The sequence below is a fragment of the Apis dorsata genome, unplaced genomic scaffold (assembly GCF_000469605.1).
Source record: "Apis dorsata unplaced genomic scaffold, Apis dorsata 1.3 scaffold_77, whole genome shotgun sequence".
Classification (NCBI taxonomy): domain Eukaryota; kingdom Metazoa; phylum Arthropoda; class Insecta; order Hymenoptera; family Apidae; genus Apis; species Apis dorsata.
The window spans coordinates 18713-36569 of NW_006263375.1; the positions used below are offsets into that span (position 1 = coordinate 18713).

At 30.6% G+C, this 17857-nt stretch overlaps 4 protein-coding genes and 1 long non-coding RNA gene across 6 annotated transcripts in view; 3 read left to right on the forward strand and 2 right to left on the reverse strand.

Moving 5' to 3' along the window:
• Nucleotides 1–1311, forward strand: part of LOC116184944 — a 4515-nt gene extending 3204 nt beyond the window's left edge. Inside the window, exon 2 of the long non-coding RNA XR_004149640.1 lies at nt 1163–1311. This is a non-coding gene — a long non-coding RNA (uncharacterized LOC116184944). The remainder of the gene's footprint in view (nt 1–1162) is intronic.
• LOC102679316 (E3 ubiquitin-protein ligase MIB1-like) lies at nt 663–3504 on the reverse strand. Its single transcript, XM_006610701.2, has 8 exons — nt 3305–3504; nt 2565–2912; nt 2275–2475; nt 2070–2189; nt 1659–1988; nt 1431–1578; nt 1092–1333; nt 663–944 (listed from the first exon to the last, which is right to left on the reverse strand). The coding sequence occupies exons 1-8, from the start codon at nt 3404–3406 to the stop codon at nt 678–680; spliced, it is 1758 nt and encodes a 585-aa protein (XP_006610764.1). The 5' UTR covers nt 3407–3504; the 3' UTR covers nt 663–677.
• A 2723-nt stretch (nt 3505–6227) lies between these two features.
• Nucleotides 6228–12299, forward strand: LOC102679444 (flavin-containing monooxygenase FMO GS-OX-like 4). Its single transcript, XM_006610702.2, has 7 exons — nt 6228–6702; nt 7473–7707; nt 9807–9948; nt 10027–10338; nt 10440–10590; nt 11150–11424; nt 11567–12299. Exons 2-7 carry the CDS (start codon nt 7499–7501, stop codon nt 11777–11779), a joined length of 1302 nt encoding a protein of 433 aa, XP_006610765.1. The 5' UTR covers nt 6228–6702; nt 7473–7498; the 3' UTR covers nt 11780–12299.
• A 207-nt stretch (nt 12300–12506) lies between these two features.
• On the forward strand, nt 12507–13984 carry LOC102679573 (tctex1 domain-containing protein 2-like). Of its 2 annotated transcripts, XM_006610704.2 has the most exons (4): nt 12509–12880; nt 13245–13378; nt 13474–13607; nt 13828–13984. In XM_006610704.2, the coding sequence occupies exons 1-4, from the start codon at nt 12714–12716 to the stop codon at nt 13873–13875; spliced, it is 483 nt and encodes a 160-aa protein (XP_006610767.1). In that variant the 5' UTR covers nt 12509–12713; the 3' UTR covers nt 13876–13984. The 2 variants fall into 2 exon arrangements, with proteins under 2 accessions (XP_006610766.1, XP_006610767.1); XM_006610703.2 differs by lacking the exon at nt 13828–13984 and having other exon boundaries at nt 12507–12880; nt 13474–13699.
• Nucleotides 13985–15084: 1100 nt separating this feature from the next.
• Nucleotides 15085–17857, reverse strand: part of LOC102680078 (mucin-12) — a 16072-nt gene continuing 13299 nt past the window's right edge. The window contains exons 6-11 of the mRNA XM_006610706.2: nt 17436–17484; nt 17085–17169; nt 16891–16987; nt 15828–16792; nt 15522–15725; nt 15085–15351 (exon numbers count right to left, since the gene is read on the reverse strand). Of these exons, the coding sequence (XP_006610769.1) occupies nt 15217–15351; nt 15522–15725; nt 15828–16792; nt 16891–16987; nt 17085–17169; nt 17436–17484 (1535 nt within the window). The 3' untranslated portion in view covers nt 15085–15216. The remainder of the gene's footprint in view (nt 15352–15521; nt 15726–15827; nt 16793–16890; nt 16988–17084; nt 17170–17435; nt 17485–17857) is intronic.

Sequence of the window (17857 nt, forward strand, 5' to 3'; positions counted from 1 at the left end):
ACAATCCTGCGACACTCGTAACGCAGGTGGAATTCGAGGCTTCCTCCAGGCAGATAACTGAATTAATTAAGTCTCCTGCAAATGAGGAGATACCCATGTAACAAAGGTGAATTAACACTAATTCACATTCGTACGTGTGATTCTGCCCGCGCGCGTTCTGCCGAGCTTACGGACCCGGAGCCCAAAAAACGAAGGAAAGCGAATTTCAGGTCGAGTAATTAAACCGAGGTAGAAAAATTCGCGGTAGACTCGTCGGCCGGAATTATCCACTGGGGGAATAAAAAATTAAATGACCATGCTGAGCGTTCCGTACGAGCTGTTCCCTCAACTATGATGACCTAAGTATGACGATACGTGCACTTATGTATATACGTGTATTTATGCTACAAATATTTTTATGCGTTTAACGTTTTGGAAACGTTAAACAGAGAAAATTTATTTTTGCGAATATATTTTCGAGTCAACGAAATTACTAGGAGAACGAGAAGAAAAAACGCGTTAAAAATAAAGAATTGCTTTAGTTCTCTAATAATATTAAAAAACGTATTTATTTCGTCAAAATTTTTATATACGAAATAATAAATTTAATGATATTATAATGTAAATAATTAATGCGCAAAAATATATATATATATTAAAAGTATTAAAAATAATCAAGACAACTTTTAATATATATTTTAAAGTATGCTTGTGTCAATAGAGAAATATAAAAGTTGTACGTGCAAAACAGAAGAAAATGTACTTACCTGTAAACTTGGATGGCATCCTAATTCCAATAATGTACGCACGACACCGGCATGACCTTTACTAATCGCGATATGGAGGGCAGTCAGACGTCTCTTATTTCTAGAATTCAAATCAGCTCCAGCACCTGCCAATAATGCCATCACACCAGATTCGTCTCCAAATGCTGCATAATGTACGGCTCTATCTCCATCTTTATCCTGAATACATTAAAAATTATTTACTTTTAATGTATTTCAATTTTTAATTAAATTCTTCAAATATATATTATCTTTTTTTTAAAAATAATTTCGAATATATTATAAATAAATATAACGTATTGAACAACGTATTAAAAAAGTTCTTACCTCAATTTCAACATCTGCTTTATAACGAAGAAGAATTTTAACAACTTCTAAATGACCATTTTGACTTGCAGCTTGTAAGGCGGTATGACCAGCAAATACACCATTTACATCAGCCTCAGGTCTTTTTAAACATTCTTCGCATTTAGCAGCGTCACCATTTGCAGCAGTTTTCACTAGTTCTTCGTTCACATCACCCGAGACATGTGTTTCAAACAATTTTTTCAATAATGCCGATAAACGTTCTGGAAAAAAAATGTTCAGAAATATTAATTCTTTTTTAAGTTCCAAAAATAAAAGAAATAAAATAAATATATTTCGATATTAGATATTTCTACGCACCTCCACTGCTATTCCCTGGTACACTACCATCGCTACTTGCAACTTTTGTAACTGCTTGAGGATTGTACGTCCAAGATGTACTACAAACTTCTACTTTTAAATCTCCATCGTGGTATATTTGCAAAACTCTACCAATCTTTCCCATAGTCTATAGGAATATAAATATTATTAAAAACAAGTTTGTAAATATATTAAAAAATGATTACTTTTAAATTTTATAATACATACCGGTGCCATTGCTTCGGCCCATTCCCCGTGACCACGTTGAAGTAGTTTTATTTTCTCTATATCGTTACATATCTGCACCAAATCACCAACCGCAAAAGTTTGATTATCAGAACTTGAACTGGTAACTGGTACTGGTATTTGTACTTTTGTCAATACGGCAGGATTAAAAGTCCATCGATTACCGCTTGGATATGACACGACAATGTCATGATCCTCGTCAATGCCAACTACAGTTCCCGTAGTACCGAGACACTCGAACATACCGTCAGTCCAACCACCATGACCGTGTTGTAACGACTGTACGATTTCCAACTCTAAATCAACAGTAACCTGTAATATAAAATAAATTTTATACATTTATAATATTAATTATAATACGTACAATATTTATTATAATTATAATTTAATAACCTGATCTCCAATTTGTAATCCATGAGGTCCAGTACGACCTGGTCCCTGTTCACCTAATAATGGCAAATGATCTCTATAAACCGTTTGACCTTTAGCATCATTAACAACTTTTAAATCCGCCTGAAATATTAACAATCGTTCTTTATTTATATATTTATTATTCATATATTTATATTATTATTTATTAATTATGTTTAGAACTAACCATTCCTTCGAAACCAACGCGATACAAATTTTTGGCACCATTATCCCAAATAACATAGGCTGCTGAACGTGGACTGGCTGCAGACCAATCTTGAATTTCATTAACTTTACCTCTTCTGCCATTTCCACCATCTTGATCTTCCCACTGCCAATCAACGCCTCTTACCACTCTTGCACCAGGAAATATACCACGAATTGCAATCTAATATTACAAAAAATATATATATATATTACATACTGATATGATAATAATAATGATAATAATAAGGTAATATATAAAAATATTAGTACCTTTTTACTTTTACGTCTGGGTTCCAATAATACTCTTTCACTTCCAGGTGTTGCTATACGATAAAATCTATGTCTTAGATGATGCTTATCTCCATGATAACAAATAGAACATAGGTCATAATTTCCACATTCTGCACATTTCCAACGAATTCCAAAAATTGGCTGTTGCCTACATGTATCACACATTGTTCCATCGTGTTTTACACCAGTTGGAGCTGAATCTAAGATTCTAAGATCAAATGCACCGGAACAACGATAATTAGCTGCTGTACCATTATCCCAAACAACAACAACCTCCTCTGGAGACTCAAAATTTCTGACAGTTCCAACATGACCTTCTCCTCCATCCTATTATATTAAAAAAATTATGTATAAATATGTATATTTGTTACATAAATATTCATCAATATATTAATATAAGAATTATGCAATCTTATGTAGAAAACAATTGTATAAAATATTTTTTATTAAAAGATATCATTTACGCGTATATTATAAAGCATACTAAACATAAGCAAAATTAGGCTAACACTAAATTAAATGAAATATCGAATATAATGTAATAACCTTAAAGAAACATGTATAAGCTTTTTTACAATGTTATGAAAAAAAATATTGTATCTTATATAAAAATATAAGCAGAGAAATATAAATACTATCGTTAAAATAACATTTTCTACAAATATAATATGATATTTTGGGTAAAAGCTACGTTAAAATCAGTTAACCTCTTGACTAACCTGTTTACCCCATTTCCATTCGGGTCCACGGATGACTCGAGCTCCGACACCCTCCATCATAAATCGCGTTGTACGAGTACCGGTACTCGCACCAGCTTCCATGATTCATTGGCAACAAAATTCAACTATAATACGAAAAAATTAAAGATCGCGATACTCCCACCATGGACTAACACTGAAAAATACCGCCATCTTAGACCAATGTCAAAACATGTAGTACCAATTTTTGAAAATGAAATATAAATCTTACATATTTCATGTATTAAATTTTAAAAATATATAATTTATAATATCATATCATATATTATTATTTTTATTACTACTACATTCTTTTATATGTTTTATTATTCAGTTAAATATTTTGATAGGATAAAATCTAGGGAATTTTATAATTTTACTCGTGTTATCAAATTCAATTTTATATAGTTATATTGAATAATATTCAATTTTATATTTGTCTTTTGATTATTTAAAGATTTCCTTTTGGGAAAAGTAAATAATTATTATAAATAATTATTATTAATTTATTAAAAAAATAAAAATAAATTTAAATTTGTTTTATTAAAATTTATTGTAATATTATAAGTTTATTATAATATAAAATTTATTTATAATATTTGTTGCACATGTTCAATCAGAATAATTTGACTAATTTTTAGATAACAAATAATTCAAAGTAAAAAATTTAAATATATATGTGTATCAATAAAGTATATAATATATTTTATATATAATATATTTTATAGAAACACAAAATAATTTGAACAATTGTCAAAAATATAAATGATTAATATTTTATAGAACATATAAAGGTATTAAATTTTCATTATATATGTCATCTTGTATATATTCCGAATATATATTTTTACGTTTACTAACAAACAGGTCACTGACTTCACAACTTTCTGTGATTTCATCATACTATCTCTTAATAACAACAGATTTTATTAATCCAAAAAAAATTCAAAATATACGTATAATAACATTTTAATTATACATAAATTCATAATTAATAATTTAAAAATTTAGAAAGCAATGCTTTTTACGCTTATAATAATTTTAAAATTTCAAAAAGAATGCTTTCTACATTATCAAGTTATATATTTACAACTACCATATCTTTTCAAACGAAAATAAATGATTTACCGAATTTCTTGCATCATACAGTTGAAGTGTCTGCTTAACGCCTTATGTATAAATTACATGATTAATATGAATAGATATTTTTTTGTTAGAATGAATAAAGATAGCTTGCTATTTACATTTCGAAAGAATACAAATAGTTTTCTTACGAACTATAGTTAGTATACTTTCCTAATAAAAACTATTAGAAAATTTAATTAAGTTAAATTTCAAATGATTATTAATATAAAATTTAATATATTTTACAAAAAATTTACTTTACAAATTTAATATTACTTAATTAATTATTTAAATAAACATAATAAATAATCAATGTTTTTTATTTAATCTTCAACTATGATAACATTATTTTTATATATAAGGATATAAATTCTCTATTATAATTTCATCAGAAATCAATGTTTTAACATTTCTAAAACTCAATATTTCATCGAGAAGTTGACGAAATTCTATCGTCTCTTGAATCATCATCATGAAGTTTCGATGCACTTGCACGCATGTATATTTCTAGACGAGCGTGTGGATTCGCGTGCCATAGGATACATATATACGTAAAACGCGTGTCAAGCTGACACTGATTTTATACTCGTCGTGATTTCATCAGAAGAACTTGCTCCAAATCTCATATTATGACAAAGTTCAAATAGAAGAATAGAAAATTGAAAATTGGGAAAAAATGGGAAATTGTTAAAAGATGTACATAAAATTTCGAATAGAAATCCCATAGAAAACCAGTAATACCAAAGTTATAGATGTAAAAAAAAAAAAACTTCTTATGTTGTACTTCTATGTATATATCTTCTTGAATTACGATTTAATCGTTTTTATTGCAATTTAAACAACTGGCTAACCATGAATAATTATAAGTCCTTGAATTTGCAATGTTGATGTTGAATTAAGTATATAATTTTATTGCATACGAAGAAATATCAAAGAAAAAAGATTGAGGAAAAATTGGATATTATTAATTATTATCATTCTATCTTTATTCATGAATAAAAAATTGTATTTTTCCTATTTCTTTGAAATTTATTTCTTATTTATCTCTATATTGTTTTGATAATATTCTGAAATAGATCGTTAAATAAAATAAGATTTTTGTTTAATCCATTTTACATATCAAATAATACAATTTAAAAAAGATTTAAAAAAAGAATCGAATCATTAAAACATCATTCAGTTTATCAACTATCATTATATACTATTTAATATTATATTAATAAAATTAAGTTTTGTTTGATAAGATCTAAAATCTTTCATTATAATAAGAAATATATAAATGAGATAACTTTCTTTTCAGTTTTAATAATATATACACTTAGAATTGCAAATTTTCATTACTAATTTTTCAATCAAAGAAGGAGATAAATTCTTTTTCTATGATAATGCAATAACTATTTCAACGAATCTTGAACAATCGAACAATCATAGAAAATCAAAGAAGTAAGAAAATTTTCCTCGTTTCATTCCTGTATTCATTCTTTTACACTTTCAATATCCTTACATTTCATTACATAAATATATTTGAAGATCAAACGATCTAATATAATCTAATAAAATTATTCCCAAATTATGTATATATATTCTCTTTATTTGGTATAAAAATTTCAAAAGAATCAACTTTGTTTTTTTCTCATCTCCTTCAATTTAACTCCCCCGAGACTTCGACAAGTTGCACGCTCGCTTCTAGAAAGAAATGTTTCCCGCATTTACGTAAGCCGGTTACGATCGGAGGGGAAGGTGGCCATCGGCGCCGCTTGTATCTAGCGGCTTGCTTTCGGGTGGACAGTCTTAATTCAGCTTCTGCACGAGCAGCTTCGTGGATTAGTTCCCTCCTGGTGCATCAAGTCAAGTCTTTATTTTTCACATCCTCTTTCTCTATACAACTATATACCCTTCGACAGATTTATCGTCGCACCGTCGCACAATAATCGCGGCGCCCGAAGCTGCACCCAATCTTTTATTTTCTCTTTATCAAAAGTCTCTCTCTCTCTCTCTTTCTCTCTCTTTCTCTTTCTCTTTCTCTCTTTCTCTCTCTCTTGAAAACGGGAAGGGAAAGCGTAGTAGTACTCTTACCAAGAGTATTAAGATAATTTATTTAGTTTAATAATACGCGAGACGACAAGCAAGTTTTCGTTTATTTATTTATTATTCCTCGAGAATATTGTATTAGTTAGTTAGTAACCGACTCGATTTTATTTACCTGCCTGAAACACGGGAAGCCCATCGACGTGTATACACGATTCTTCCTCAATGTACGTACTTATTATACTTGTTTCATATTTTTCAAATTGCTGCTTATTTTTTCACGGATTTATGCCAATATGAGATAATTTTTCTCATACAGCGTTTATTTTGACCAGCTGTTGCGTCAGATTTATCGAGGATAAATTTGACACACGATTAGATCTGTTTATTTCTTTAGATTATTTTAGGAGAAAAATTGAAAACGAAGAAATTGAAAATTAAACGATAAAGTTAAGTTATTTAATAATTATTGGATTAATTAAAATCTCGGATTCATTCGTAATATACGAATTAATAATAATATTTTTGGAAAATAAATTTCAACGTATTTTTGAAAATACATCGTACTTTGTACGTGTATGAGGCCATAATATAAAATGAAAAATTCGATGCATAACATGTAAACAAATAATGTTATCGAGTTGAGACGCGTGGATATGGTGTTAAGTCGTAAAATATACAATTTAATTTAAAAGCAATTAAGCATAGACATATACATAGTAATATCTGCTCGTGCAATAGCAGATTGAAAAAGTCTGATGATAATTTTAAATGCGAGCATAATCATTTCACTTCTTGACAGTAATGATAACATTAGTTAAAAAGATTAAAATTTGCGAGATAAGAATTCTAAATGCGTTCTATCGAAGGTTTATTACATCACACACAAATACATGTATATAATACATGTATATATAATAATTTTATTATTATTTGATAATTTCTTCGAAGCTTAAATAACTGTACTACAGTTTTCCTATTCTTTATATTTCATTAGATTTCAAGGAGCTTCCTGTCAGCAATATGCCGAGTAGTAAAACAAGAATCGCCATAATTGGTGGCGGTGTCGCTGGATTGGTGGTTGCTCGCCATACAACCGCCAAATTGGATACTTACAGTGTTACATTATTCGAGCAAACCGATCAAGTCGGCGGAACTTGGATCTATACTGACGAAACTGATGTCGATAAACATGGATTACCGATTCACAGTAGTATGTACAAAAATCTAAGGTGAGTTTGAAAATCCTTGCTATTTTTCACTCGTAGTTTAACATCCTTTTATATCGTTTTCTCAATTCTTCGGAATAATAATTTTCAAGCTTATATCATATTTAAAAAAAATTAATATATTTAATATTAATATATTTAAGAAAAATTAAAACAGTTGCAAAACATTTTAATTGGAGAAATAAATTTTAAATTGATTTAGCTCTTCATATACTTATAATTAAATATCATAATTAACAAAATATTCTGAGAAAAACCTGTAAAGAAATTTATTATTCTTAAATTAGTTTTTCGTAAGGAAGAAATTAAATTAAATCGAGAAGAATCCAAAATAATTTTAATAACGAAAGTGTGTACACGCATCGGTGTATCGAATGAAGTGAAAATCTTAGAAACCTGATCGAACCGCATTCACTCCTGTTATTCGGAACGATCATTCATCATTCAAGCTCACGTTAAAAGATTGTATTTACTCATACCGCTTACACAGTGATCGGGACAGTGATTCAGTGATTCATATGCATCACTACGTAGACACTATCGTTCTCGATATTGCTGCAACCAACAGACATACTGCCGCCTTTGGGCATTTCAATATCGAAATCGGCATGGCGTGACATTTTGACGGGAAGGAAAAAAAATTATTCGCGGTAATAATTAGGGGAAACCAGTAATGTTTACAACGTGAATCGAGGAAAAATCTTTGCTCGAGAACGACAAGCTTTCACTTTGCGGGCAACATTTGAAAGTATCGGTATATGTATTTTTCACGTTCAGAAGATATAATTAAAATGTACGTGTAAACACGTAAGAATTTAATAACGTGTCAAAAAAAAATGATCCGCGATAGACGGATAATAAATTTCTTTTGGGGTAAACATCAAGAAGGGTGTTTCCTGTTTGATCTACTTCTATTCAAAACAACTTATGAAATGAAATGAAATTTTCTTCCCGACGACGAGTTATTTTCTTAATGAATTTTGCCATGATGGAAAGCCAATATGGGAATCTAAATTGGATCCAAGACTTGAATAGACCCAGTGAAATATTTCTAACAATTAAAGAATAATTAATAACGTATAATAGTTACGTAATTGAATATAAAGGCAGTAAATAGCTTTCATAATAATGAATCATTCGAATCGGAAAGGAATAAGATGATCAATGGTTTTCGTTTCATTTCTATTTCCATACCATGTAATGGGAATAATTGCGTTTTACCCAGTCGAGATAAACTTTGCTGACATGAGATACGCTTCTTAACATAATAAAACAATCGGTTTAGCAAATTGTTTCGGTATAAAAAAAAAAAATAATAATAATAATAATAATAATTTCGATGCTTATATCGATATCTAAATAAATCGATTAATATTGTTCAAATTGCATCGAAATCATTGTGGATACGTACAAATGTTCTTCTATATAAAAAAAAAAGAGAGAAAAAAAAAGAAGAAAAAAAAGAAAAGGAAAAAAATAGCACTTTTCAACAGCTAGATATTTCATGAAATGTATGATAATATTTTTGTATCGGTTAGCAATAAATATTATGAAACGTAGGAAAGACCTTGAAGATATTGAAACGATCATACTCGGATTCTACGATGATAGAATAGTGATTTAGTCAATTTAGAAAATGATATAATGATCTTCTCTCAGTAATAACAATTTATTTATTTGATCATTATTCACACAAATCCTTTAATCAAATATATTTTTCTGGCAATAAATAGAAGGAATCGCTCTCAATAATTCAGAATTAATGAATAAGAGGAATTATTTCAGAATTTATTATAGTATAGCATAATAATATAGTATGCTTTATGTCGTATGAAAGTTATAGTTCATATAAGCATTCACAATGATTTATGTGTTTATACGTTTTAACGTTTTAATATTAAGGCTAACATCATTATGTAAAAGGAAGCATCATTCTGTCATAAATAATGTGTTGTGCATGTTTCTCTTATCGAGTTTGATAACGTAATCGGTATAATATAAATTAAAATAATAATTGATATATTTTTATAAATATTAATATATAATCGTTTAATCTCCATTCATTTAAGAGTAATTTTGTTAATGAAATATATGTATTACAGGACGAATCTTCCAAGAGAAATAATGCAGATACCCGATTTTCCAATGAAGGAGGACGAAGGATCGTCATTTGTTCATCACAGCATAATTCGAGAGTATCTTTGGGATTATGCAAAACATTTTAATTTATATCCACATATTAAGGTAATGGAATAATTTTTAAAAAAAATTTAGCTCGAATTAAATGATTATATTTTTATCATTTTATCATTTTATTTCCAGTTGAACACATTGGTGAAACACGTAGAGCCAGAAACTTTACGAAATGGCCAGACGATCTGGATGATCACGTATCAGGATTTAGAAACTAACGTGGAAACGACTAGAACGTTCGACGCCGTTGTCGTGTGCAATGGTCATTACACCGTAGGACACATTCCACACATCCCAGGCATCGAGAGTTTTCCTGGGGAATCCATACACAGCCATCAGTACAGAGTGCCGGAAATGTTTGCCAGGAAGAAAGTTTGCATTCTGGGTGCATCTTGGTCTGGTATCGATATCGCAATGGAAATCTCTCAATACGCCGAAAAGGTAAACTTTGCTCGATATTACGTTATTTACATTACCCATAAAAATTATACATTTTGAATTTTTTCATATGAATAAAAAAAAAATAAAACACACACACACAGATATATTTAAGCCACAATCTACCTGAAAGTGTTGGCTCGCAAATGTCGAACGTCGTAGAGGAGAGGCCTGGAATCCAATCGATTCAAGGAAACATATTCATCTTCCGCGATGGTTCCACTGCAGAAGTAGACAACTTCATATATTGCACCGGTAAAAAGACTTGATCTCCTTCGTACATATAAGTGATCGAGGTATCCCAAATTATACATAAACGAATGATGTCAGGGCCCTGTCGAATTCTCTTCAGGCCTGAATTGAAAAAAATCTACGATAATGTTATTACTTTATTTTTTCTTTTTTTTTTTTTTTTTTTTTTAAGCAGAAAACGGGATTCGATTTCGGTCCCGGAAATTCTTTAAAACCCCACTTTCCTCTCCCTTTTTTTTTTTTTTTTTTTTTTAAGCAGAAAACGGGATTCGATTTCGGTCCCGGAAATTCTTTAAAACCCCACTTTCCTCTCCCTTTTTTTTTTTTTTTTTTTTTTAAGCAGAAAACGGGATTCGATTTCGGTCCCGGAAATTCTTTAAAACCCCACTTTCCTCTCCCTTTTTTTTTTTTTTTTTTTTTTTTTTTTTTTGATTAATTATCAGATTTCTTTTTCCATTCTATAAATTATTAACACTCCAAATTTTGTCTCTCGGTAGGACCCTGACCTTCTCGTTCCAATTTTCAATACTGTATAATTTCGACGAAATATCAATGTTTTCAGGTTATAAATTTACGTATCCCTTTATGTCGACTAAAGTTGAGATGCGTACGGACGACAACCACGTCGAGCCGATTTACAAACACCTGATACACATGGATTATCCGAATTTATTCGTGATGGGATTGCCCGGAATAGTAATTCCATTTCCCATGTTCCATCTCCAAGCTCAATATATTTTAGGTATTTTGGAAGGTCAGATCAAACTACCTTCGACCAAGCAAATGTACGAAGAGTACGAGAAGGAGAAGAAAGCTCTGCTTGATAGTGGAATTCCGGTATACATTTCATTAATATGTGTATAATGTTTAATATTTTTTGATTGTATAACCATAATCAATTATCGGCATTAATTACGTGATAATTTAAAAAAAAAAAAAAAAGAAAAAGAAAAGACTAAGACCGCTTGTGTGTTTACAGTTAAGGCATATCGTCAAACTAAAGGAACGACAATGGGCGTACTATGATGAAATAGCCGCGGCTGCCAAAATTCCAAGCTTCCGTCCAGTAATCAAAAAGATCTACGATCACTCGAACGAAATGCGCGAGAACGATTTCACCACTTACAAGAATTACCAATATCGCATAATAGACGATGAAAATTTCGTAGCTTGTTACTGTAAACCTTGTTAAGGCTTAAACGCGAGAACCAGATATTTCAGATAATTGATCATTTTGAACTGAATCAAAGTTCGCAATTGCTTCGCATTCTCTGTGTGATACTGCTTGCTCTTTTTCTTTAATTAAAAAGCAAAAGCACGTCAGCGTCTTTATTTGTCGGGCCAGAAATGTTAGTGTATACATTGTCGACGTAAAACAATTCGTAAGACGCTAGAAACTTCGTACGCGCAAATTCTTTTAGCGTTTCGCATACTTCTTTACCGAGTAAAGCGTGTGTCGAGACGAGAATGAATACATATTACGAAATCGAATGCATTAAGTAATGCTTGTGGGTATAGAAATGCGTTTGATGCATTTAAGTGTCATTTACAAGATACGTTTCAACGCGATTGCGAAAATTGCACGTGTATGTGCATAAAGAACGCGTCAATTGTATTGTATTGTATTACTTATATCGATTAAAAACATGAACATTGTACATTGTACAAACTATTAAAAAAATATATATATATATATATTTTTACAAATGAGATAAATACTTATATGAACGTAAATAACAGATTAAATTACTATGATATAAATAAAATTATTCTCATTGCAAATTTAAATTGTTGTTTCTATATTTTATTCATTTATAAAATTAAAAATTAAAATATATTATATTATTTCATTAAATATAGAGTTAGTAAGTAAAATATAGATAATAGTTTTCGTAAATAAATTTAAATTATTGAAAATTATTTTAGAAATATTTAATGAGCGAAAGAAATATTAAATTTAGTATTTTAAACTTCGTTTGAATTTCGCGGCAATTTGTAACAAATGAGAAAAGCGCGCGCTTCTGCTCATTTAGTGGTGACATTTGAAGTGATTGGTCGCATAACCTAAGTGTAGAGTGAAAAATATTTTATTTTTACATAAATAAATTCCAACATTGTTAGAATAAATGGAAAATATTCAAAGCAAAAGTACTGTTGCATCAGAAGAAGAAACAGTACAAGAAAATCATTATGTTCCGGAAGAAGAGAAAGTTGAAAAGACGCTTCTCAATGTTGAAATACTTGATGATGCACCAGCACCAGTTTATCAAATACGTCCGCATTTACATGAGAAGTACTCTCATTAATTACATATATTCTTTATTTTTATATTTTATTTTGATTGATTAAGAAATTTTTAACAATTTTGATACGATCTTTTTAATTACATGAAGTTTATTAAATTTGCTTAATTATTTTTAATGTTCTTTCACAATCAATGATTTTTTTATTCTATATATATTCTATATGTTTTATTATTTATTATTCCATATATTATTTTAATTATATTTTATTTGTATTGAATTTAACAATACAATTGATAGTGATTGGTATTTAGTGGTTAGAATCATAAAATTCTTCTTAGAATTTTCAATAGTTTAACAAAATATATCTTGATTAGTGTATGATGTGAAATCAAACAAGTATTTTCGATATAGATTTAAACCCATGAGCGCTAAAGAAGTTATACATACCGTATTATTTGATCAGCTTTCTGAAAAAACTTATAATGCTCAAGATGCTATTCAATGGACTAAAGATATAGCAGATATAATTAGAGAAAAAATTAAAGGTGAAGTTTCTCTTCTTGGTTTAGGATTTCATTGAATAATAGTTAAATACAATCAACTAATTTTAAATATCGAATAATTTATTATATAATTCTAGAATTAAATTTTAATCGTTATAAATATATCGTAAATGTGGTTTTGGGTCAACAATATGGTGCTGGGGTAAAAATGGGAACAAGGTGTATTTGGGATGCAGAAGCAGATACATATGCATATGATAGTTTCTTAAATGTAAGGGTCATAATTAATTTTTTAAATGATTGTACAATTACGATATTTGGTTAGAAATATAATTGGTAGATACATTTTCAAATAAAAATAAACACTGTTAAGGACAATACAATATTTCATGAAACATTTAGTATTAATGAAAAAGATTTAAAATATTTGAGAATAAAAGTCTTAAAAAATAATTAGATAAGTAGATACAAATATAATAACATTTTTTCAGGATACAATATTCTGTGTGGCTACTGTGTACGCTGTATATTATTATTAGAAAGTGTTTACATATTTTCAAGTATGATGCCAGAAATATTTATTATGATTGTAGGATTTTAAAATGATACAAATGGTGGAAGAATAAATATATTATTGATTCGATGGAATAGATGTTTCATTAAAGTAGAAGTTACTATTATTTATTAATACATATTTTATAGAATTATAATGGCACTTTTAATTGGCAATTTTTACATATATTTAAAAATATTTATATTCACGTATTTTATAATGCACATATTCATTTTTTTTATGAAAGTGCATTATATTTACATGTCTTTATTTACTAAAATTATTATAGCACCATAATTCACGGTATTATTTCATAATTATAAAAATTTTTAAACACGATTGAAGGCACTTTGATATATAATTATGATTTTTACTTATATTTAAATATAAATATTTAAATTATTCTAAACTATGAAAAACATATCTTGTGCCTTAACAAATTTTCAAAGTTCTAAAAGTCTTATAAACTCTATTATAATTTTTGTTTAAAATTCTACAATAATATAAGTATAGTAATATAATAACTATGTAAGAGTTTATTATTGCATTTTCTTTATTTTGATATCTTCAATTTTTGGAGAAATTCATTAAAACTATTTTTGATCTTATGAAATCTTAATAAAAGTATGTAAAATATTTAGTTCATAACAAAGCATTTTTGTATATAAATATTATGTATTATATAAAAAATATGAAACATAGAATTTATATAAGAAATATAAGAGTATTTTTATAATAAAGTGAATAAAAAAATAAATAAATTTTTTTTATTCCTACGAACGCAATAAATGAGGATATGATTTTATACTAAATAAAATCCAATTATATAATATATACAATAGGATAAAAACAAAATATCGTTCGTATAATTTATTTTAATTTTTTGTTTTATTAAAAATTAAAATAAAAATAATAATATAGCTTTACTGTTTGCAAAAATTATTTAATATGAAGATAGTAATAATTAAAAAAAGATATTAAAAATAAAATAATAACTATGATACTACATTTCATTTCTTTTAATTATTACTCTTTCAAATTAAAATTATATCAAGTTTTAAATGTGTATTTATTTATCGATATAATTATCGATATATATATATATACATACATAATTGTTGACAAACAGGAAATCAAAAAAATATTTGAAATTTTGCTAATTATTTCGTAACTTCTTAAGATTATTTTTTTTTTTTTTTTATGTTAAAATTTTTTTTCTACACATATGACGGAAGACTGGTCAATTCTGACGCGCGATCATTTATAATAACATGACTAATAGATTCCTTGATCATTTGAAACGTATTAATATTAATATTAAAATAAGTTACATAATTACACATGGCAAGGCACAGCAAAGTGGTAGGCAAACGGGTACGACTGCTTTGCCGCTGCTCGATTTCGTTTTACTTTTTGAAGACGCTTCGTATTCGTATTTTCCCTTAGCTTTTGCCCATCCTCCCTATAACATGTCATTTTCATTATTTTCATCGTATTAATTCACTACGCGTAACATGAAAATATTCTTGAAAAATTGGAACCAGAATTAATTATCAATATTCATTATAAAATACATACTTTATATCGTAACAGCAAGAAAATATTATTCTTGAAAATAGGCAATGTACTTACACCAGCCTGCGACATAGCCGCGCTATATTCTTCTTTTTTAGTAAACTCTGCAGCTCCTGGAGGATAATAAACCGGAGGTCCTGCGACATTTTTACTTTTCACTTTCGGCGGTGTGTGGGGTACAAAGTCGACTTCCTTTTTCACTGCCGGCGAATCTTTCTGTTGTTCTTTTTCCCTTTTTTCGATATCTTCCAGTACCTCGCGCTAAAAAAGAAAATAAATAAAATTAAAATAAAAACAATTTGTCGTTGCAGGACAGATTGCGGTAATATTGAAAACAATCGTCTCTCCCCCCCCCCCCCTTACCTCCGTGTCGGAAAACGACGCCATAAGATCTTCCAACTTTTTAGGAGGGGTCTGCACGTTGTTAACAGGCTTGGCTCGAACATCCTCGACCGGGAACGGTTTAGGTAACAAAACCTCGTGGTCTTCGGGGTTCTTGTTCGGTGGTATCGTTGTGGTCGTGTTCGATAATTTATATATAGTGGTGGATTGCGGCTGGGCGCTAGATTGTGGTGGCGATGTATAATAATTAACCGGTGTTCCCGGTTTATCAGGTGTCGGGTGTCGTCCGCTGGACGGTGGCCGGCTAGGATAATGTTCCTCGATTCGATTTATAGTTGTGTGGGTCTCGCTTACGTTCGGCGGTTGATTCTGGTAAATCACCGTGGTTCCCGGATGATCGCCGCCCGGATGATATCCATTCGGGTGCGTACCGTCCACTTGATAATACTTCTCGTTTCTCGTGATCGTCGTTTTGTTCTCTATGGGTGGCGAGCCAGGGTGATAGGACGTGGTCGTCGGGTGACTCGTCACCCTGCCACCGTGATGTTCCTCCCGATAGAATTTCGACTCTTGGTGAATCGTGGTGGATTTCTTGGTGACGTCCGCTACAGGTGGCGGCGGGCTACTGTATCTGGCCGGGGTTTTAGACGGCACGTTCTCGGTCACGGTTTGATAGGTGATCGTTTTGTCTGTGGTCGAGGTGGTTCCCTTCGGTATCGTGTACGTGATGGTTTGATCACCTGGCAACACCACGGTTCCTGGCACGTTGCCACCTGGTAGATAGGTTTCAGGTGGCCCTGGCAACTCGTACGTGTACGTCTTGATGGTGGTCGTCACTTTCGTGTTCGGACCCGGTGCCAGGTTGATGGGCACCGCTGGCGTCGGCGATGGAACTGGGATGTACTCCACGTTTCCGTATTCTTGGGCCGCGCTCGTCGTGTGCACGGTCGTCACGGTATTTTGTTGTACCGGTTCTGTTTGGTAACCTAGGTTATTTTTTTTTTTTTTTATTATTATTATTAAGTCGTGGAATAAACGAAACAAATTTTTCCCGTCCCTCGAAAATTATTTTTAACTCGCTTACCGCTCGAAGATTCTGCGTGAATGTATTTGACGTCCCTTTGAGCAGCCGGGAGAGGGGAAGTTTGCTTGGAACGAGATGTAGAACTGTCGCTGTACACCTAAAACGCGGCCATTCTTTTTTTTATATTTTTTAATTCGTACGTCGTACGTAAGTTTTCGACGCGTAAAAATTATCGCGGGAGACAAAGTACTCACTAGTTCTCTGTTCACAGATTTGCCAACCGGTTCTAAGCCACGTTGCATTGTGCTTTCTTCGTAGGTCCTTTCTCGAATATCATCGCTGCAAAGTGTGTAACGTTACACGATGTATCACAATGTGAAATAAAACAATGTTGCCGGTAACATAATATTTAAATGCACAATTTCACGATCGTGAAAAAAATAAAAAAGGGGAGAACGGAATAGAAATATCATCTTGATTTTAACGATCGAACAAGTTTAGTTTCTCTAAACTTTAACAAATGATACGCGTATAATCTTGTTGGCAACGATGCGATAAAGTAATTTTAGTATTTTCGTTCGCTTTGAGAAAAGAATAGCACTTACATCATAGCAGCACTGGTGTTTGTTAACGCATTGTCGACCGTCCATGAATCTGAAATGCGGTAAAAGGAAGTTTAATTTGATTAATTTTAAAAAATTATTATTATTATTATTATTATCCCCCCTTCCAATTTTCTGATTCAAAGAGTTGAGAGAGATTTCAAAGCGAGCTCCTCGCGAACGAACGACCATCACCCAGTAACCCAATGACAATGGGCATCCTTGCTCCTCAATGTCACCGATTTTTCGATTCGATTCAGGGTTTCCATTCTTTCTCTTCTTTTCCTCCTCTCCTCTCCGAACGTCCGAAGCCTGGCGGAGGGACGGAGAAATCGGGTCAACCTTCTGTTATACGCAACCCTAATATGGATATGGTTGTGTATCGTGTGTTACCGCAAAGAACACACACACACACACACACACAC

Excerpts from the sequence above, each read along its gene's own strand:
- LOC102679316 (XM_006610701.2), bottom strand. The coding sequence starts at position 3,406 with ATGGAAGCTGGTGCGAGTACCGGTACTCGTACAACGCGATTTATGATG. Across the intron at positions 2,913-3,304 it reads AATGGAAATGGGGTAAACAG|GATGGAGGAGAAGGTCATGT; the intron begins GTTAGTCAAGAG and ends TTAATATAATAG. Across the intron at positions 1,989-2,069 it reads GATTACAAATTGGAGATCAG|GTTACTGTTGATTTAGAGTT; the intron begins GTTATTAAATTA and ends TTTATATTACAG.
- LOC102679444 (XM_006610702.2), top strand. The coding sequence starts at position 7,499 with ATGCCGAGTAGTAAAACAAGAATCGCCATAATTGGTGGCGGTGTCGCT. Across the intron at positions 10,339-10,439 it reads TCTCTCAATACGCCGAAAAG|ATATATTTAAGCCACAATCT; the intron begins GTAAACTTTGCT and ends ACACACACACAG. Across the intron at positions 11,425-11,566 it reads TGCTTGATAGTGGAATTCCG|TTAAGGCATATCGTCAAACT; the intron begins GTATACATTTCA and ends GTGTGTTTACAG.
- LOC102679573 (XM_006610703.2), top strand. The coding sequence starts at position 12,714 with ATGGAAAATATTCAAAGCAAAAGTACTGTTGCATCAGAAGAAGAAACA. Across the intron at positions 12,881-13,244 it reads CGTCCGCATTTACATGAGAA|ATTTAAACCCATGAGCGCTA; the intron begins GTACTCTCATTA and ends TTTTCGATATAG. Across the intron at positions 13,379-13,473 it reads AATTAGAGAAAAAATTAAAG|AATTAAATTTTAATCGTTAT; the intron begins GTGAAGTTTCTC and ends ATATAATTCTAG.